Source organism: Neopsephotus bourkii, unplaced genomic scaffold (genome assembly GCF_033783945.1).
Source record: "Neopsephotus bourkii isolate Nb327-2 ecotype Australia unplaced genomic scaffold, CSIRO-AGI_Nbou_v1 NB_360, whole genome shotgun sequence".
NCBI classification, from domain to species: Eukaryota; Metazoa; Chordata; class Aves; order Psittaciformes; family Psittacidae; genus Neopsephotus; species Neopsephotus bourkii.
The window spans coordinates 1,131,055-1,152,934 of record NW_026900866.1 but is presented as its reverse complement, the minus strand read 5'-3'; the positions used below and the strand labels follow the sequence as shown (position 1 = coordinate 1,152,934).

At 43.6% G+C, this 21,880-nt stretch overlaps 2 protein-coding genes across 4 annotated transcripts in view; one reads left to right on the top strand and one right to left on the bottom strand.

Annotated features, from left to right (window-relative positions):
- Positions 1-16,379, top strand: part of USH2A (usherin) — a 375,196-nt gene extending 358,817 nt beyond the window's left edge. The window contains exons 65-73 of the mRNA XM_061348575.1: positions 3,369-3,578; positions 5,352-5,590; positions 6,145-6,362; positions 8,257-8,433; positions 9,795-9,878; positions 11,507-11,751; positions 13,101-13,172; positions 13,461-13,694; positions 15,682-16,379. Coding sequence (XP_061204559.1) covers positions 3,369-3,578; positions 5,352-5,590; positions 6,145-6,362; positions 8,257-8,433; positions 9,795-9,878; positions 11,507-11,751; positions 13,101-13,172; positions 13,461-13,694; positions 15,682-15,771 — 1,569 coding nt within the window. The 3' untranslated portion in view covers positions 15,772-16,379. The remainder of the gene's footprint in view (positions 1-3,368; positions 3,579-5,351; positions 5,591-6,144; positions 6,363-8,256; positions 8,434-9,794; positions 9,879-11,506; positions 11,752-13,100; positions 13,173-13,460; positions 13,695-15,681) is intronic.
- A 277-nt stretch (positions 16,380-16,656) lies between these two features.
- KCTD3 (potassium channel tetramerization domain containing 3) overlaps positions 16,657-21,880 on the bottom strand; it is a 30,683-nt gene continuing 25,459 nt past the window's right edge. For all 3 annotated transcript variants that reach the window (XM_061348546.1, XM_061348547.1, XM_061348545.1), the window contains 5 exons: positions 20,876-21,031; positions 19,865-19,961; positions 18,419-18,603; positions 18,180-18,318; positions 16,657-17,840 (listed from right to left, as the gene is read on the bottom strand). In XM_061348546.1, coding sequence (XP_061204530.1) covers positions 17,258-17,840; positions 18,180-18,318; positions 18,419-18,603; positions 19,865-19,961; positions 20,876-21,031 — 1,160 coding nt within the window. In that variant the 3' untranslated portion in view covers positions 16,657-17,257. The remainder of the gene's footprint in view (positions 17,841-18,179; positions 18,319-18,418; positions 18,604-19,864; positions 19,962-20,875; positions 21,032-21,880) is intronic.

The window sequence follows — 21,880 nt, the reverse complement described above, 5'->3', positions numbered from 1 at the left end:
TGAAGGCTCATTTATGATGGAAAAATCCCCAGGCCTAGTTGCCTGTAACTTGGATTCTTCAGTCCTCTGAATATATGGAGAAGTTTCCCTCCCATCCTCTCTGGCTCCACTTCAGAGTGCATCCTGGGCCTGAGGCCAGAAGATCAATAAAGCATTTAAATAATAACTGAGATAGCTGATTTCAGGACCCTCTTCTGTCTTGCTTGGGACAGTGCAGCCATTAACAGCAGCACATCTTTAGGCAGGGTGCTTAAGCCATGCACCATGATGTCAGACTTAATGCTTTTGGAGGCAGTATATTCAGAAAGTCAAGTTATAAGAAACTTTTGTTGGCTTTCTTTGGTCTGTGTTTTGCCATTCAATCCGTCCCCGAGATGTGATTGCTTCTTGTGTGTGCTCTTTTCTTCTTACCTTACAAGCAGCAGGTACAAGTTGCCTATGAAGCTGTTTACATTTCCATATGACTGCACTTAGATATCGGTTTTGGTGATGATTATACCACAATTTAGAAGGCATTTTTGTGAGCCCAAAAAGCTTTTTACAAAAGCCTGAATTGTGACATTTCAGCTAACCAGGCAATAGCATTCATCTATGACCATTTTGTGGTGATTTTTTGAGGGACCATAACCAAACCTCTGATTTTAAGTTACTCCTCACTGTGGCTTCTGTTGCCATGATCTCCTATTTCTTCATGCAAAGAAAGGGCTAAGCATCAGTATTTCCATTTGCAGTCAGTTCTGGGCCATTTACTGCTCTAAGTCTCCAAACACTGACCAGGATTTTACTTGGATGGCAGTTCTCAAAGGGAAGTATTTTTATACCCATACATTCTTTTACAGATGGTTGAGCAGAAGCAGAAGAAATTGAGGTAATCCATCTTAGGCCAACATAAATCCAGAGTTTAGATGATCAGAATTTGCCTTTCTGTCAGACCCACATACATGTGGCCATGACCTTGGTCTTTTATCAGGAGAGGTAGGCAGGTGGCGCCTGGGGAAAGGCCACAGCCTCAGCTCACCCCCACATCCCTAAGGAAGGGCAGGGCTGGGGAACCATGTCTGCTCCCACTTCTTGTGCTCTGCCCAGTCAACCTTGATTTCCTTGTGTTCATGTGGAACAGCCCCAAAGGGAGCACTGGGAGCACCCCAAGTACAAGGATGGGTTATTCTATGCCCACTTGGGCACTCCCACTCTGGAGGGTGGCAGGCTTGACTACCTCCACTGGAACGTGTGATTGAACATACATTACCTCCCTCCTGGAGGAGTCATTTAACCACTTATGAAAGAGGGTAAACATCCCCTTTTCCTGTGTTCACATACAGTGTTTTGAAAGAAAGAGCCCTTGTTTGCTGAAATAAGGCTTATTTTCTGAAAGACAAAGTATAAGCACCGGTGATAGGAGAGGGATTCATGGGGGAATGGTTGGATGTCTCCATCCAACCCTCAGTGAGGCATCTGCTTCCTGAGTGAGTTGCACCTCTCTCCCCTCCAAAATTCTTAGGGGGTTCCATTCTGAGGCCAAATTCCTGTGCTACACCAGAAGCCTTTGTTGTAAGCCATTGCCTTCAGTTTTGCTGTGGACATCTTGCTTGCAGGTCAGGTCCAACACTGTTACGCTCCATGCTCATTAAGGTCTGGATATAACTAACTGGAGCATTGGAGCTCAGGTCAGTGCTGAGTCAGTGCCAGAGCTGCTCTTTCCATATGTAGCTTATTCTTTCCACAAAGAAATATGCCTGTTGAAATGAATGGCTGTGGGTATATCTTTGTAGCAGCTGGAACTGAATCGAGATAGAAGGTTTGACCTGCTGCAGTAAAATGAACAGAGTTTGTCTTTATGAAAAGTTCACAATGGAGATATATTACTGATTTCACCAAAAATTAAAATCTTTTGCCCTAGCAGGGCATCATCTCTATTTAAATAGTGTTTCACTGGATGGTGCTGCTGGAATCCAAAGCAAATTACTTTGGATTTGTAATTGGCAGAACCACAGTATTAAAAGGCACTGTGGTGCTTTTTGGCCTTTTTGCTTCCCCAGGCTCCTCGTGAAGCTTCCTGTGGTCTTAGAACTTAACACTGCAAGCTGGAAGGACTCCAGGGACAGTTTTGAAGTTCTTTTATTTCTAAACCTCCTATTTTTTGTTAAGGCATAGTCCCAAGACCTCTGCCCAGAGTAAATCACATAAGAATGTGTTTTACTGTAGTTAGATCTGCTCAACATGAAAGCTTACTAAGGAATACTTATACTAAAAATCGCTCAGATAGTCCTCTTGTATTGCCATTTAGATCTATCATTCTGATTGATCACTATGTGGTTGGCTAATATTGAGCCTAATTTAACCCTATACACTCATGCATCCATCTATTCTGTCTATTGTACCTGACATCCTACAAATTACTTACTCATGCAAATAGCGACCTAAGGCAACCTTTTATGATATTCGTGTTTAATTATACAAATGCTTTTTGATAAATAAGATTATACATCCTTCCATATGTTTACTCACTCCTTGATGAAAGCAAAATTTAATTTTCATGCAGATTTGTTGGAGAGTATGTTTAATATGTGCTGAGTTTTATGTAGTCTGCAGATCACTCTGGTTTTGGGTAGCTGACAAAATCAGTAGGCATAGTTCATATAGACATGTGGGGTTTAATCAGGCCTAATTCAAGCTGCTCCATTTTGAATCCTTGGAACTGAAGCTGTTGCCCTTGTGCTCATGCAATAAGCAAATGTTGTAAAAGTAAATCAGAGGTGCTGATTTAAGTATACATTTCAGTGGGCTTTATTTATATTGCAGGTTACTGAAAATGTTGCCAGGTGACTGATACTTTAATGATTTTAAGAGAGGGATGTTCCTGTAAAACTTTCCAGTTTTAAAGAGTAACCACAGTTTGGCTTGTGTGACTCAGTCAAGGTAGAGATAACTTAAGTGTCACACAATGCCAGGCTGAATTAACTAGGACGCTTGCATACTTGAAGAAAGTGGTAGAAGGGAGAAATAGGCAGGACTGGATATGAGTATTTTTGTTCAGATGTCCTTTGAAAACACTTGCACTGTCGATCACAGCTTCTCAAGTAGTCCTGTACGCATGGTGGAAACATGGAGATCAGGTATGAAGACACATGAGCACACACTGTCTGAGACATGAAATCTGCTTCTTTTCCCTAAACGTAGCAGTGGCAAATGTTCTGCTCTTCTGTTAGAGTCACTGGGTCAACACTGATGCTGGGTGGCAGTGAAGGGACGTTCTGCATGGGAGTCATTGAGCTGTGTCTTTTTCGTCATCGGCAGCACCCTTGGCTAAGCATGGATGTTTTGTAGGCTCAAGTGCTCAACAGTGTCTCTGGTTTTGTGTCCCAAAGGTCTGGGCAGTGAACTCAGCAGGACGGACACCCAGTGGCTGGTCCCGCTGCCGCACAGGCCCTGCACCTCCAGAGGGTCTGAGAGCTCCCGTCTTTGACACAGTGGCATCCACAGTGGCTGTGGTGAACATCAGGCCCCCTCTCAAGCCAAATGGGGTTGTCAGTATCTATAGGCTGTTTTCTAATAATACCAGAGGGACTGATGTGGTGGTGAGTATTGTTAACGCTGCTTCTGTTCTTCCATCTGAGCTTGTATTTTCTAGCTTTGACAATTTTGTTCTCAAAAGTTGCTGCTGTTGGTTACAGTCTATCTTCCTCTCATTAAATGCTCTGCAATGCTCTTGTCTGGCTAAAGTACCACCAGTGCTTTCATTCATCTAAACCTGCTTCTCAAGAAACTAACCTCACCATTAAACACTTCTGACACAGTAATGTGCTGTGACAGTGTGATGGAAATCAGAATTATTGTTCAGGGGTACTGTCCAAAGGAAATACTTCCAAGACAGGTCCCACCAGTTCAAATGGTGCAGGTGGTAACTGCAGGATTAGAAAATGGTTGTGTGCTTTGGATTTGAAGTTAAGAAAGTGCTGTACATGAGCTTACCTTAAAATTGTTCTTGTTGAGAAGTATTTCATAGTAAAGCACTGAAGAACAGTGCAAGTAGCCAAGCAACTTTTTCTGTGTTTGGTGTCTCAGTCTAGACACTATTAGGTGCCCAGAAATGACAGTCTTACCTTAGGAAACCTGCAGGGCTTCATTAGAGTTATAAAATAGGGAGATGTGGGGAAAGGTTAGGACTGTGGAAGGTGCCCAGAACAGTTACCACCAAATCAGTTCAAAATACTTACTTGTATACTTTTCTTATCTAACACTAACTGTTTTGTAAAAGTAGGTAAACATTTGTATAGAAGTTTCCCTTACCCCACCCAGCTCAGCTTGGAAGTGCTAGGGACTCCTTACCATGTGATCAGTCCTGTCTGTGAGCTTAAGCTGACGACCAGTTGAATGTTATGCATTCATTCCACCCAATGCAATTGGCTGCGTCTGTGTCTGATTCAGCCAGTTCACCTGGTTGGTGCCTCCATTTCCATCCCCTCCAAGCTGCTATGCTGGTGGCTTGGCTCTGGCTCCGGCTTTGTGCCAGAGTGCTTCCCCTTGCTTGCTTGACTCTTTCCTTCCTATTTTTTGCTGCACTCTGCTAAATCCCATGCTGTCAAATGGGAGCAGATGTTGCCCCTCATCGGTGTTTTCTACATCCTTTTATTTCTTTGGCTTAAGGAGGTATACTTGCAAATGATCACAGCAATGATGTGAAATGGCAGCTCCTGTGAGCAGTTTCAGAGTGAGGGCACCATTTCCTTTGCCAGAAGTGCCAGGTCTCCCTTGTTGGGTGTAGGAGAGTTTCCTAACAAACAGGCTCACCCAGCACCATGGACATTTGAATGCAGAGTAGCATCATTTTGGCCCTCAACTTAGATGTACCTATCAGAAAGCACATTCTCTTGTCTGTGAGTAAACTGACCCACTGGGCACATTCATGTCAGTCTGCCCAATCCTATACTGATGCTGAGGAAGCTCATGAGACACGGACAAGTATTTGTATTTGCTAGCACATTTATCATGGAGCTATTTTATACATTAAGTTCTTTTTGCTTCAATACCACATATCCCAAAGTTTCTCCTTAAAGTTTCTGTTTCTCTGTTCCTGTGAATGACATTTGAAAGCTGACATACAGTCATCACAGCTCAACTCAAGACATCTGTGAGGCAGCTGATGGCATGGTCTTTCCCTTAGAACAGTGCCCTTTAACTTCATAATGGGAGAAAAATGAATACAGAGTTGCCAGTACACAACAGCTGTATTAATGTCAGACTTAAAGGACATGCAGAACCTAGTGCCCATCTTCTTCAGGAGTTAATTCACCTCCATAACTCCTTATTTAGTACTTGTGGTGCTTGAAGAGTGACATTTCATTTTACAGCTGTCAGAAGGGACTGCCACCCAGCAAACAATACATGGGTTAAAGCCTTTTACCACCTACTCCATTGGTGTGGAGGCCTGCACGTGTTTCAACTGTTGCAGCAAAGGGCCCATGGCCCAAATCACGACACAGCCGGCTCCACCCTCAGAACAGCCTCCGCCACAGATCCACACCGTGTCCTCCAGGAATGCCTCTTTCCAGTGGAGCGCACCTCAGTCACCCAATGGCATTGTCACCAGGTAGGAGACAAACCCACCCAACCGAGCCTGAGCACATCAGCTAGAGGTGGTGCAAAACAATCTGAGCTGGAATTGCCATGTAGCCATGCTCCTCCTTCCCCGTGTTGGCGATGATATCGCTTGTGGCCTGAATACTGTGTGGGAGGTGTTTGCTATTGTCCTGAGGAGGATATTGGGTGAGGATGAAGGTGAAGAGGATGAGCTGTTGTGAGTGGAGGTAATAGTCTGCAGTTGCAGAGCCAAAATGTTGTGAGAAAAACTGGCAGCAGAGAGGCATCTGCATCCTGTAGTGACTTAGGCACTGATTTGCTGAAGTGAGCAGCAAGGTAACTAGCATCAGGTTTTCAGTGTGCATATGAATTGCTTACAACCATGATTGCTCAGAGTTATCTTAGAGCTGGGGCCAAAATCTCCAAGAGAAAAACTAGGATCTCTTCTCCAGTAGCCAAAAACAGAATCATAGAATAGTTAGCATCATCCTAATAGATGAAATGTATGATTGGTTGTCATTTATTTAGGCTCTTCATTAACCAAAATCTCAACTTTCTTCACAGCTACGAGCTCCATGTATATATGGCTTGTCCCTTGAACCTACAGCCGGCAGTGAAGGCTTGCAGTCCTGGCCCAACTGAGGTGAAGTATACAGGGAAAGGACAGAGTGCCAACGTGTCCAACCTGGAGCCTTACACAACTTACAACCTGCGAGTTGTGTCTTACAACTCTGTTGGCAGCAGCGCCTCAGAATGGATTGGTTTCACTACGGAAAAGGAGCGTGAGTATGAAAAATGTTCCACTGAGAAGTGCCCGCTTCTGATGCACGGGGCTGCATAGCACCAAAATACAGCCTAACTCCTGACCCTAACTCTTCCACCCTTCTGAAAGACGATGTCCCAGAAACCTGCTCTTTTGTGTTCCCGGTCACTGTGCCTCTGCTGCATATTTATTGAAATTCTGCTCTGAGCTCAACTGCTCATTCCTTCAAAAACACTTCTTTACTCATCACCTGATGTCACATCCTCTATCTCGGGAGACTGGAATCCTTTTACTGAAAATGGGCAGAAAAGCTGCAGAACAAAAAAAAATGTTCAAGTATTGCCAGAAGGGTGATAACATGGTGATAAATACACTGCCATAAATAATCCCTGGGAAAAGGGGAGATCTTGAAAAGGACTTGGTGATTCTTCTTAGGAACAGTCTTCCTGTCCTAATTCATGCTACACTTCTGCCAGGGCTTCTTGGATGTCATCTGAATTATTGGATCCTTGTTGACACTGAAGTAAGAATTCATTGCTATCTATATGACCACCACAGGCAGTACTTTAAGACCATGTGGTGGTCTGCATAGAAATTAAACATGCAGGACCTGTGCCTACAGGCAGAATAGATTTTGCCATTTGAACTGAATTTGTAGTATCTGCACATTGATAGCTGAAAATTTCAGGTGAGGCAGCCCCAGATTTTCTTTAATATCACCACAGAAAGAAAAAAAAGTCATTATCTCTAAACCTGTGTTTTATTAAACTGCATGTCAATGGACTTCTAAATGGAGCAAATTCATAAGGAACTGCTGAGACATAAAGGGTTTGAAAGCCATTTTTAACCCCCTACCCACTGGGTCCACAGCCCTCCTTTCAATTTTGCTTTTCTTGCCTTGCTGACCTCTTCACACCAGGCCTCCTGAGTCACTCTGAATGTCTACTTCCTCATGCCTGGAAGGCTTTCTTTAGTGACAGTGGGCAGTGGGCAGTTAGCAAAGTGCAGCTTTCTTATGAGCAACCCAGCATATACTGGGCACAAAGCCACAAGAAAGGACCACCTCAAATGTAAATGAAGCCTTTTGTCAATAAGCTGTTGAGTCCAACTCTGATGAACTCTTCCTCCCTGTACTGAGTTCTGTGTTTCTATACTCTCTGCCTGCCATCTGCTCTTGTTTTTCTGGAACCCCATGGTTTCATGTATGTACATGTGTTAAAAGACTACCATGGGTAATTTTCTGGAGCTTAGATAAACAGTCACTGAATGGTTTGGGTTGGAAGGGACCTTAAAGCTCATCCGCTTCCAACCCCGTGCCATGGGCAGGAGCACCTTCCACTTGACCAGGATTCTCCAAGCCCCATTCAACCTGGCCTTGAACACTGCCAGGGATGGAGCATCTACCACTTCTTTGGGCAGACTGATCCAGCACCTCACCACTCTCATAGTAAAGAACTTCCTTGTATCTAACCTGAACTTCACCTATTTCAGTGTGAACCCATCACCCCTTGTCCTGTCACTACAGTCCTGATGAAGAGCCTTCTCCAGCATCCTTTCCTTAACAGTTCAGTTCCCACAGCCCTGCATGCTGCAGCTGAACTCACACAACCTCCTGTGTCTCCCTATTCCCCATCTTTAGCTAGAATTTAATGTATTCAGTTTTGGTGTCTGCACCACATGCATGAAGGAAAAGGAAGTTCCAGGTCTTTAATTTAAGGGTATATTTCTGCTTTCTCAGTGCAGAGGCTGGCATGCTACAGCAGCTTTCTCTTTTCTCCTTGTATCTTTTCTACTCATACATGCGTACTTGAGAGAGAGGGAGCGACAGAGAGCTTGTATCATGCAGCATCTCCTCTGTGCTAACTCAGTCGTGCCTGTTGGCTAGAAATGAGCTTTTTTTCCTTCCTTTGCAGCGCCTCGCTACATGGCTCCATTCTCTATTGTGAGCAATTTATCCACCATCCACATAGACTGGAGCCGCACTTTCGTATTGAACGGCCGCCTGAAGGAGTACGCTTTGATTGAGAGCGGGCAGCGCATCTACAGCGGCTTTGACACGGAGCTGTATTTACCAAGGACATCTGACAAAAGTCAGGTTCAATTTCCTTCAGCTTCCTCTCTGTGAAAGACCATTGAGCTGAATTAATAGTATTGTATGCTGAACTTAAAGAAAAACCTTCCATAGCCATCCCAAGCTTAAGAGCACAGGAGTGTTCCACGCACACTCTGAAGTGTATCTAAGCAGACACTTGAAACAAAAAGCCTTGGAGCTAAGCTTCCTCTTAAATATTGTACCTCCCCCTCTACTTGACCCTGGTAAGACCACATCTGGAGCACTGTGTCCAGTGCTGGGTTCCTCAGTACAAGAGAGACAAGGAGCTGCTGCAGAGAGTCCAGCAAAGTTCACAAAGATGCTCAGGGGTCTGGAGCATCTCTCTTAGGAGAGACTGTGGGAGCTGGGCCTGTTTAGTCTAGAGAACAACAGACTGAGAGGGATCTCATCAATGCAGATCAGTATCTCAAAGGCAGGTGCCAGGAGGATGGTGCCAGACTCTTTTCAGTGATGCCCAGCAACAGGATGAGGAGCAATGGCCATAAATTAAAACAAAGAAGTTGCACCTCAGCATGAGGAAGAGTTTTCATTGAGTGTGGCGGAGCACTAGGACAGGCTGCCCGGGGGGTTTGTGTAGTCTCCCTCTCAGGAGGCGTCCCAAACCCACCATGGACATGTTTCTGCGTGACCTGCCCTCTTGACATGGTGTTGGATTGGATGATCTCCAGAGGTCCCTTCCAACCCTAATAATTCTGTGATTCTGTGACTGTGTGACACTGCTGTGGCTCATTGTGAAGGTCGAGCTTGTCCAAATCCTGGAACTGCATTGGAACTTGACCCTTCAGGACCACACTCTGGAAAATGCATGGAAATCTTCAGCTTCAGAAAAGACTGAAGCCTGAATTTCCATTTGAATAAAATTAAGTCAGTAGCTTTTGGAATCAGCCATGGTTTGAGATGTAGTTTCTCTGGGCATTTGCAGTTTTTAAGATACAAGGAAACTGTCAGCAGAGGAAAAACAAATAGGAAATGTTTTCTGTTTTAAAGCATTGGGTTTCTTGTATGTCAAAGGATTTTGAAATGTATTTTTTACCTTCCCGATTGTGGCAATGATGCTAATACCTATTTTTTACTCAAAGGTTCTTAACATAAAATGTTCTATCAGTCAACTATGAGCGGAGTATGAGGGATTTAAGGCAAAACAATGAATGAATTGAAAGTTACTAGCTGCATGTCATTGGAAGAGGGAGGTTTGGATAGTGGAAGAAGAAGAACATCATAGTGGTTATTCCCTATGGTTTGCCATGGTTCATAGTTTAGAAGTTCAATACACACATACAAGGGATGATGAGGCCCTGATCAGGCCTGATCCTCATTTTCTGACCTTTTTTTGCTCAGCCTTGTTGTTCCAAGTGACCTGCGTCACTGATGAAGGGAGTGCCATGACACCGGTCATCAAGTACAGCGCAGGAGACGGAGGTGGTAAATATGTGAAGAAATCACCCCCCACCTATTCATTGTATGTGTTTGTGGTACAAAGTCAATATGTAGGGAGTGCCAGGCAGGATGGCACCTCATTGCAGGATCAGGGATTCCTTAGTGCCTTACGGTATGAGAGATGTAGGTAATGTGATTTTTTTGCCATGGATGGATTTCTGTTCCTTTGCATCATGAACAGCTTCAGATCCTCACTCCACATATGTAATATTTTCCTGCTATTTTTGCATCAATATCTTTCTTCAAAATGCAGTGCTGAATAGAATCTGCTCTCTTATAGATTTTATTTCCAAGTTAAGTTTATCTTGCATTCTAACCCTGTCCTCCAACTTTCTTTCTCAGTTTGACAAGGAAAATAACATATTCTCTCTCCTCCCTGCACCCCACCCACCCCATCAAGAAGCATCTGCCTGCTTCTTTCATATGACCAACTTCCAGGCTCTGGAATTTCATCTGTGTTCTCCTAACCAGTTATATTTTCAGGACCCAGTTTATAACACTTGCTCTTTACCTTCTGCCCATGAGGCCTTTGCCTGTTTCGTGGAAACAAGGGAATTTGGTGTGGTGACATGTCAGTCCTTTGTTGCCCATTGAGTAGTTGACACCTAATGGTAAAAAGTTTAAGTTTTTTTAACTCCTTAGTTTTCTGGGAAGCAAAGCTAAGCTCTAACCATTTCTAACTAACTGACATACTGTTTTTAATTAATTTATCTTTTGAGTTTCATCATCTTCAGCTTCTTCAAATAGATGGGTGTTGTCTTTGCAATTATTCTTTACACTGGATTTCCCTCATATACCTTTCATGCTCTCACTCCATCCTCCTACAGAATTTCAGCAAGGCTGCTGTAAAAGCGTTATAAAATGTTGTCCATTGCTCTACATCCATCACATTCTTTTGGTTTTTATTGCTGCTTGCACCCAAAGTCTACCACAAACTTAATTAGCACCGCAGGCAACCTGCGGAGGAGGCTTTGCAAGCAATGGTGATGGAAATCCCTTATCAAAGAATCTGGATACACATGTGGGATTGCAGACAACCAGGAAATCCTGTCACTGAGATTTCTTACGCTTGTGTGTGAGCAAAGCCAACAAAGAGGCTATTTTTTTCTCTAACAGGTAGGGGAAGGAGGAATAAAGTGTTTCATGTTGTTTGTATTAATTCATATCTCTTTTCAGTTAAGTCCTCCTCCCTCTCTCTTTTTGAGAGGCCTTCTGCTACACAGTGCTCGAGAGAACGTCCTCTTGTCTGTACCACTCTGAAATCACCATAGCTGTTTCCACTCTTCAAGGTTACTTCGAGAGCCCTTTTTTCCCCCTCACAATTCACCATCTCCACCTCCTTTCTCCAGAGCTGCTGATGCAGTGGTGATTTCCAGCCTAAGCAGCAATACCAGAACTTTAAGTAGGGTCTCTTGAGGGTAGTAAGCTTTTTATTATAGGCCACTAGCATATTGAACCATTATGCCAACTTGAATGTAAGTGAAAGAAAGCATGTGATGACAAAATCACTTAAACTTCTGCCTAATATATTAGCGAGGAAAGGGATAGCATATTGTTAAATGCTTTCTGAAATAACATTCTCTTTCTCCCCTAATCCCTCTTTATTTTTACAGGCCTGATCTTGACAACACCTGGAGAGAAGGACAAAGCTGAGTCCAAACGTGCAAAGTTCTACAACCGGCTGTGGTTTGCAGTGCTGATGGTAGTTCTAGGTTTGATCCTCTTGGCTATTCTCCTCTCCTTAATCCTTCAAAGGAAAGCCCACAAGCAGCCCTATGCACGAGACAGGCCTCCTTTAGTTCCACTCCAGAAAAGAACATCACCAATGAGTGTGTATTCATCAGGTGAAAACCACCCGGTACGTTGGGTAAAATGCAATGTTGAGTATACAGCATTGTGATATACTTTCATCTGCCATCCCCAAAAACACACACCAAGTATTTCTTCCTCCTTCCCCTGCTTTGTTGCACTCTTGCTTACCAAGTGAAGGCTGCTCAGTGTAGGAAAAGGACTGTATGGTGTACCTATGCATGCATAGAAAGCCAGCCTACAGGCCAAAAAGAAGCCTTATGGTGCCTGGTCTGCAGATCCTGAAATGCTTCTGATGCCTAAGACATCTGCAATAGATCTCAAAAAGCCTTGGCATACTGTGAGAAGGTAGGTGATAAATGTGGTTTTCAGTGGAACCTTTCATGTATTCTCAACTAACCAGCATCAACCTGACAGTCTTTGTCAGATACCCATGAAATGTGCTAAGGACCTTCCCAAAATGTGTGAGTCCATCAGAGAGGTGGGAAGAGGATTGTAATAAAAAGGAAGGATTTGTATCATTCTTATTAAGACAAGTTATAGTTCAGTAATAAAAGGGATAAAGAACATGTTCCACCATGTAGCAGAGTGGCAGTGCTATCCTACCAAACAGGAATATGGCAATTGTTACGAGGCTCAGAGTGGGAGCAGCAGTGCTTTCTATTTCCATTGCTTCTTCCCAGGCACAGCCTGTGAAATGATTTTTCTGATCACTTCTCAGCTTCTCTCTCCTGTGAATGCCATCAAGCAGGGTAGTGATTCCTGCATTCTTCACACATTCTGTTCCTTTTTGTCTCAGTGACAAGAAGCTGCACCTGTGCCTCAACAAAGGAGCTCTTGGAAACAATGGAATTTTCAGTGTGCCCCTTGTCCTGGCAAAGGCTAAGAGCATAAGAAACTTCTTCTTGTTTGGTCTCATGGTTTTGATTCCTTTTCCTCTACTGTCTGTCAAGCTGTGTTGTTCCTCTTGACTTCAAAATGCTTTTGCTGTTGGCATGCCTGCACAATTCCTTTCCATGTTTCTGCCTCTTCCTTTCCCATTTTTTTTTTTTCCCAGAAGCTCATGGACTTAATAGAATGGACTTAATAGATCCTACAGTACATCAATTAGGAGGATTTAATCTGAGAAGCTAGGATAGTTCCTGTTAACCTGGCAAGACTTGTGTTCTGTTCTGTCAGTGGCATGCAGCAAGCAGTGCTGGCTGTCTATGCAGCTCTTGATGCCCCAGTGAACATTACATAGTGCCTCATCTTTGCCAGTTCCCGTATTCGCCCCCATCCTGCTACCTTGCTACCTTCACAAAGCTGCAGCTAATTCACATCCTCCGTAAAGAACAGAGTGCATCTGCACAGCACCTTGCCTGCCCTAATGCTTTTCCTTCCTCTGTTTAATCTCAGTTTGAGACCATTGCCAACACATCTGATTCATCGAGCAGTGTCACTCTCAAGAGTTACACAACGCACTTTGAGGTAGAGTCATTAGCTTGCAGAACTGCAAGATGTGTGATGTGCTGGATGACATAAAGAGCATGCACAAAGGCATCTGACACTGCGTGTTTCTCCTGGTGGGTGAAACTAGTCATGTTGTCCGAAAGGAAGAAGTCTGCTAACATACCTTCCCATGTCTTTTAACTGTGCATGTTTTTTGAAGCATGGGGTTCTCTGTTCTTTTGTACTCCTGCCTTCGTTTTGTTCAGATGAAGTGTTTGAGACCGTGCCCTGTTGGTTTTGATACATCAGGTTATGTTTTCCTCCTAGGGTCTGTCTGACACAAAAATGCCAGGAGCTGGTGGTTCTCCCAGCAGCCACAGCATCCACATTGCATCAGGGGCAAGAAGACGAAGCCAGAGCCAGCTCAATCGCACCTATTCCCAAGCCTCCCTGCACCGTAGTGTCAGCCAGCTACTCAGCCTCTATGACAAGAAGTCTTTTGCTGAAGATCCACCTTGGGATGCCATTATTCACAATCATCACACTACCACTCGGGGCTTGGTAAGGAAAAGGATTCCTGTTTCCTCTGTGGTGCTGTTGTGCATAATGTTGTGCCTGTTTCACTGGAATCCTGAAAAGGTCTAAATACCAAAAGCTGCTGGAGATACAACCAGGACATGGTCAGACATTACATCCCCAAAATGCTTCCTGCCTCACTGCTCTCTTCTGGAGCCACAGGTGATCACATGCTGCTCTTAAAATTATGTGAGGGGGCCACATGCATCTATTGTTTCCACTGAATTAGTAACATCATAGCTACTGGGGACATGCACCTTGAAGAATTCCTTTCTATTTGGTCAACTCATAGGCTCTTCTCTCCGTGTATTTCAGTAAATGCATACGTGTGAGGAGGGATGCCTTAGCATCATCCACACATTCTGTGCCAGAAGCAGGAGCTTCCTGTGCCAGCAGCAGGAGCTTCAAGTTCTAGGCTCCTTGAGCTGTGACCTTGGACTCAGTTGCTGACAAGACCTGCTCTGTCCTCTGCTCCATCACGATGCAGACACTGTGTGAACGCTGAGATCTTTTGGCATTCATGACAGATAAGACTCTGCCTATAGGGGACTAGGAGGAGGTTGAGTGGCAGGCAGAGTATCTGTCCTTTAATATAGGAGAGAACAGTGTCACTAACATGGACCTGAACACACATGTATAATGAGTTATGATTCTCAAGGACCGCAGCAAAGTCGCTTCCTCTTTGTCAGCAAGAGAAAGGCTTTTTAATCTCCACCCTCCTTGGCTTCCACCTTTCCCTGAGCAAATGTGTGGGAAGCGGCTCAGGGCCAGACACATTTGTTCCCAGAAAGAGCTGCTTAAGGCTCCTAAAAGAGGGACACATGAGGAAGTAAAAAGTCACAAAGAGTAAGCAGTGATCAAGCAGATCTTGCCCAAATTAAGAGAGTGAACTTCATAGTCTGCACAAAATCCAGGCAGCTTCCTTGGTCTTTCACCTACAGTACACCAAGGAGCTAGAAGGGCTGGAATATCCAGGCATGCCACAGTACAGGGGTAGTGCAACCAAGGAAGCTGATAAGGCTTAAGTAAGAATATAGTGATACTTAGCTCTAGGTAAAAACCCTTACGAGTACAGATTAACCCTCAGCTACACTCTGCATCTCATGGACTTCCTGATTCAGTTGTATAACTCAGCCTAGAGTCATTTTCTGAGTTATCAGTCACATCCTCATGATCTAATTCCTTGGAATTAACAGCCCATCCAGAGTGTACCTCTATAGGAGCTCCATAGCCAAAGGAACAGCTTCCTGATGCTGAGAAACTCTTGCTCTACCTGCTTATCTTGTGCTAATACCATGATTTGGTTTAGTTTGCAAATACGCATGCTGCGATGCTTTCACTCACTTCTTCCCTTTAAGACATTCAGTAGCTTAGGACTGTAGCAAGTCTTGTTCACCCTTTTGTCCACCTTGCAAATGAATATACTGAATGGCTGAAGTGGCCTAGGACACGTATTTGCAGTAACACTGCTGGCAACCATCTCTTTATACTATGGAAACAGTTTAATTCTCTCTTGCTTCCAACTCTTTCCCTGGCTTAAATCATTAGCATGAGTGCAGCTGGAAGAAGCTCAGACCCTCCTTTAGAAGCTTGAAGAACAAAATCTTAACCTAAATCACAGGTGATGTGGCTGTTATACAAGACATCAAATGGAAATATGAAAAGAAAAATACATATTTACAAGTTCCCATCACACTGCAACAAACACTATTTACCATTTATCATCTGATCCATGCAGTAATTGATTTTTTAACTTACTGCTTCTTATGAAAAACCTAGTTGGTTTGGATTCAGGTGCCTGAATGCTGTAGGTTCTTACTTCATGCTGGGAGGAATGGGAAAACATGATGAAAGGCAGAAATGCACTTATTTATCTGACTTTCAGAAGCGGTTTTTAGGGGATGGGAAGAAAGAAATGAAGGAATCTCCTTTAGTTTGGCTTACATACCTCTTCTTTTCTCCCTCCTAACAGTATGTAGATGAAGAAGATCTTGTCAATGTCATCAAAGGCTTCAGCACAGTCACTAAGGAGCACACCACATTCACCGACACCCACCTCTGAAGAACACAACCACCTTCTTTAGAAAATGGAAAGTGGGTAACTTGCCAAAAGCAGCATGCATGGCCTTTGGGGAGGGGATAGGACTGCTGTTTCCCCACCCTGTGCCCACTATGGGAATAAATAGAACTATTTGTTGAGAGGGTATGAGAAGTGGGGTAAGTTGGTCTTTTTACTTCCACCATGTTTTTAAATGTATAGTAAAAACTGTGTGTTAGCACTGACATCTCATACAGGTAAGAGAACAGCTTCAACATCCCTAAGTCACACAGTGGTAGAAGGCTGTGAACATAGAGGCTCTTACCTCTGTCTCTCATCCAACTTTCACAATTAAGGAAGGTTGTGGGGGCAGCGTGACTGGTATAAAGGAAAGTCTTTTACCATTCCAAAACCCAAAAGGGGCCTTCATGGCAGGATAGCCATGGCTCTTCTTGGCCTGACAAAGCTGTACCACAAAATTGTGTTCATGCACAGGTGAATAAACAGCAAATTAAGGAATTCATATGAAGTTGCTTTAACTTTTGTGTTCTCTCCCCTTCTCTTCCCCAGCCTCTCAGCTAAAGGTTAAAAAAAGCCACTCATTCATGCTTAAATGCTTAAAACATGCTTTTGTCAGAGACTGAAAGCCTCCTAATCCATCCCTATTCAATATTTGCTATCACAGCCTTCCCTTTTGCTTACATATTACTTATCTACATGCAATAAAATTTGTTTACCACCCCCAGTAAACCAGAAGCAAACAGCAAGTAGCCAGTGCAACAATGATAGGAAATATGTTAAGGCACTTGTAATTGAGAGTTATTATACCATGACAGTAAACCTACTCCCATATTCGTCTCTGTCATTTTTCCAGTGAAAGTGACAAAGAAGCCCCCAAGAGACTGCCAGTTCTGTGTATTTCACCAAGTGTATTTTTATGCATCCTCTCAGTCACAATCAGCAAAACCCATCATCTGATACCACACGTTTTCAGTAAGCACAAGCAACACTCCTCTGGCAATTTATTTGGACTAAGAGGCAAAATAATATGCTGCTTTGAATAGCTTCCTCCTTAACCTGCAGAAAGCATTTCAGACAGCATGATTCAGAACAAGGATCCCATTCATAAAACAGCAGCAGCTCTGCAGAACACGTGGCTGCATCTAAAAGGGATCTTCCACTAAGCACCGACAGGTTCCTTTAGCACCTTCCCTTCCCCCAAAACAGAAATAACCACAATATATCACATGCCTGACCACGTTTAAGCAAGAATGCACAATAGTTTGGACCAGGTACCGTACTACATTTTGGAGTATTACATAAAGCCACACACTGATGCGGACAACCATTCAAAGGTTTGGCAGCAGCCAGGTACTTTCTTACAATCCTACAATTTTCATTCCAGGTATCAGAACAAAGTCCCATTCAAGAAACAACCCACAACGTGTAATGTTATTCCTGCTACCAACCAGAGGGCACCTGCACCTTATCTTTGCTACCAGTCCCATTTTTACAGGCCATAGTCTTGGCAGGATGAGTCATTCTTACGGTATCGTGGGGAAGCAGCCATCTTTGTAGGTGATGGAGAAGCTGCCCCAGGTAATTCAGGCCCACTTTCAGCAACGACTGGTGCAGAGACCAGGAGTGGCACCTTCTTCCTTCCCAGGAAGCCAGCCCCTTCAAACCCCATTTTCTTTCTGCTTTCCACTTTGGCTTCACTCTCCTCTTCTGGTCCTCTTCTTTTGAGATCCAGAGAACTCTCTGGGAGATGGTGAACCTCTGTACTGCAACACCCACTTATATCTGTCCCGCCTGTGCTTCGCACTTCAAGTGCGGTGGTCAGGACTGCTTTCTTCTCAGTTACACTCCCCTCCACTGTTGCCTTCCTGGCCTCTGGCTGGCTGGAATTCCCATTTGCAGCAGCTGTCTTTTCTGCTGGGCTTTTGCTGGTTAAGTTAAAAGCTTGGAAGTCCCGGTAACTGTGGAAGCTCTCTGTCCGCCTTGCTCTTGCCAACAGGGGACTTTCTCTGTATGGCCGCACAGAACCATATGTGGCTGTTTCAGAGATTGTTTCATGGTGCTGCAATTGGAGACTTCAGAAAGAGAAACAACCAAGGATGAAAACAGCAGATGTTAGGCTGAGAACAGGAGTCAGTTATTCCACACACCCTGCTCCCACCCACCACTGCAACTCCCACTACAATAGCAATATGCTCACCACAACTCCCATACAAGGGCTTCCAGATCACTTGAGATTCTCATGGGACTCTTTATGTAGAAGCTACACATACACACCTCGATTTTTGTTGGTTAAGACACTGAGGGCATGGATTCAGGGGCTCAGCTACAGCTTTCAAGTCACCAAACCCCTCTTTGCCTACCTAAAGGTAAAACTTTGGTGTCCACGGCCAGCACCACCCTTGGTGACTTACCTAGAATTAGATTCCCGCAACCGGTTTGGCTGAACAACTGAGGTAGCAGGGCTGATGTTAGGTGTGGCACAGCGAGATGTACTCAAGTCACACTGGTCAAGCAATTTGAGCAGTTCTTCCTCTGTGGGGCCACCAGCATCTGAAAGAGACAGCTCTTAGTCCTCAAGTCTATTTCCTGTAGTCACGTAAATGTGGACAGAAAAAGAACCACACCGCAGTCCTAGCAGAACAAGACTTACCCTTGTCTTCACTCTTATTAACCATGTCCATCGCTGTGGTCAGGTCCCACATCTGGATGCTGCCATTTGAATGTCCAGTGAAGAGGTAGCGGCGTGGCCGGGAACCCATTCTGCTGGATCCTTCACATTCTCGCACAGTAAATGAGGAGATAGTAGTACAGTCAACTGCCTGGATCTCACAGATCCTACAGGAAGAGAAACCCCAAGTTACCAAAACAGCTGCGGGGTCTGGCCAGTAAAGTCAGGACTGGTTTAAGTTTCTGAGAAAGCACTGAAACTGTACCAGAAAAGGACCTTTCTTCCAGACAATATTCCTTCTCCTGCATGACTGGCATGCTGCTTAGCTGCGAACTTTCCTCCACAATGTATCTGCAGTCTTACTACTTGTTTATTAGGGAACCCCCACTTGTTCTATGTCCATTTTCAATCTGCAATGATTAGAAACCTAAGGCTCTTAAGATTGACAGCAAGTAGTCCCTTTGTATGCTAACCACTCTAGGAAACCAACCTGCAGAAACAGCACATTTAACCATATAAAAGGTATGCAAAAAAATCCAAGGATGATAAATCCAATGTTATCTATGTATAGATAGTTACCTGTAGGTAACTTTTGTCTTATGACAACTGCAGTATTACTTGACATGGCAGATCTTAGTTGCTTTTCTACCCATTATTTTAGAAGCTTATGTGGGGAGTAAGATGAAAAGGACTCCCAAAACTAAGTTGCTAAGCCAGACTCCACACCAGAACCTCACACGTTCTGGGTGATTTGTTTTACTGGCTCCTTGCATTGAGCTTTTTACAGGAGTAATCTGCCCTCAATTCAGATGCCAACAGTGTAAAGCCATAAACGTTTTCACCCAGACTCAAAGTTACTAGGCAAGAAATACAATAGTAATAAGCAGAATAGAACTGAGAAGCACCATCTTTACTGATCTCTTGCCATCTTCCTAGCCTGACAGGAAAAAAAGTAACTTGGCAACATTTCTCACTACACTGGCAGCAACATAGTAGAACATTACAAAGCCAAGCCTAAGTAAATAATTATATACCTGACCTTTCTAAGTCAGTTTCTCGGTTTTAAAGGTTCTTCAAAGCCAACTGGAAAGGAAGAGAGAAACTGCTTCCCTGTCTACCTATGTGAGTAGCAAAATCCCTGCCACCAGCAACTGCAGCATTAATTCTGTAATGTAACATTAACATGTATCATAACTGACTTCCATATTCTGTACAGGCACATTAATGTTTGCTTAGTGAGCTCAGGTTACAGTGCATCATTAAGTACAGTTCTGTTACTAACACACAAACTACAGTTCAGCCAAACCTGTCAAGCACATTAGAAGCTTGCCAAGTGCAACTGCACGCATTCCCAAGGGATGGGAGACCACCACCACTACTTGAACAGTTCTGCTAGTTTACCACTTAAAACCCTAATCATGGAGGTACCTTTTCCCAGTTGAAGAGAGCCTTACAAACAGTTTATTAGTGATGGGAACGACTTTTTGGATAAAAACCTGTTGATCATCACGTTCACCAAAGGGTCCTAGAGAGAAAAGAAAGATACTTTTGTTTCAATTTCCTCATTCTCTTCTCCATGCATTCCTAAAGACCCAAACTCATACTAGTATGACCACTGCAATTTTATAGCATCAGGACCAAGGAACCAAAGATGACTAATATCTATAACAAGCTACCCAATGGTTAGAAGCCTCTACAAAGATGAATATGTTTTGTTCTTCTGTTTTAAAGGTCACCCATTCTTCAATTTTCTGCATGTTCCTAGAGGAACTATGGTGTCAGTGCAAACCCTAGATTTCTTGCCATACTACTGACCTCACCCTGTGTTCATTGGGCATCCTCATCATCAAAGATTTATTTGCAAGACTCAGAACACAAAGGAATCTAGACTACCTGTGTACCCATATTTACTGACTTGCATTCCTTCAGTGGCTTGCTATAGCAATATGCTAGCCTCATTTATCTCTGCAGTTTCAAGGCTTCACTAAACTTTGTCACAGCTTCAAATTCATTTCAGTATTTCTCACATGCGCCATTTAACCCTGACTGAACACTGAAATGGCATTTGCAGCAGATTCAAACCCTTACTATGCTCATCTGCTTTAATACAGTCTCCTCTATTTTCTGTCATTCTCTAAACCAAAAGTGAAATGCTACATCAGTTTGCTCAAGGAAAAGGTGTAGTATCTGTGTTTGAAAGTTTTTCTTCCCCTTGTCTCACCTACTGAGTAAGTCCTTTAAGTGTACTCATGCTATACAGCCTGAACAATGAGTATTTTCAGGTGAATTTTACAGATTCCTTCCATGGTTTCAAGAGGAGAGCAATATATAACAGCTCACACACACCAACTGTATGTTACAGGGCTGAAGGTCTGTTTAAACCTCCATGAGACCAGTGAATGTATAGGCTCAGCACAGCGCATTCAAGAGACATCCTACCAATGTCATTTCCAGAACAGTAACTGCCATGACTCTCTGCTTCCTCCAGGGATAGGATTTTGAATGATGCAAGTGGGGTTGAGCCCGGCTGAGTTGAGATCATGCCTCGGAATCGAGTCACAGTCCATGTCCGTACATGGTTGTTATCAGCACAAACTAGAAAGGAAAAAAATAGACAGTAACATTTACAAGGGATGACAAAACTTTTGAGATCAACTCTAACTATTTCTTTATGATAGTTTTTCAATCTGCAATCAAGCAGAACTTAGGCAGTATCAGGCTACATAGCATCTCCAGACATGCAAAATGGATTGCATTATCTAGCAATCCACAAATTGTTGCTGATGTCCTGTTTTCTATTAGTTTTCTCTCTTCCCTCAGAAGTTAAAGAAAAACTGAGGCAGGTGGAACACACACTAAGGTCTGACTGAGTCAGCACCAGTAGCCTACAGCATGTAATACTTCTTAGTGCAGATACTAGAACAAGACATGTCATGAGAGCAGCCTGGCAGCAGAACCCTCATCACACACCAATGCTCTTCTAGTTCATTCATTAGTTATTCAGTTTCCACATACAGATGTGCCCTTTACTGGCATGCAAAGTTTAGCACCAAATTACCGGGCAACAGATGACCTCTGGGCTGTTTGTTTGGGGTATAGTTGGATAATATGGTTTCTGTTCCTTTTTTGAAGATACTGAGATAGCAGCAGAAAGTAAATGTTATCTGGTTGATGGATTCTGGGTGAAACAGATTTTTACAGAGGGAGAAGTGATTGCTTCTTCCCTGAAAGCAAGACACTTTCCTGAGTCTAAGACAGGATAAATCGGATAGCACAAGAAACACTGGGAGACAGCTGAGAAAAGAAGAAATACAGCCCTTTGAAGCCACAGGAAAGCTTTTTCTAGGGCCCAAGAGCACATTTTGCTGCAACCCAGAAAGCTCCTGAAAGGCTGTTAAAAGAAGAAAAGTCCTAAAGGACCTGCCCACAACAGTAAGACTTGAC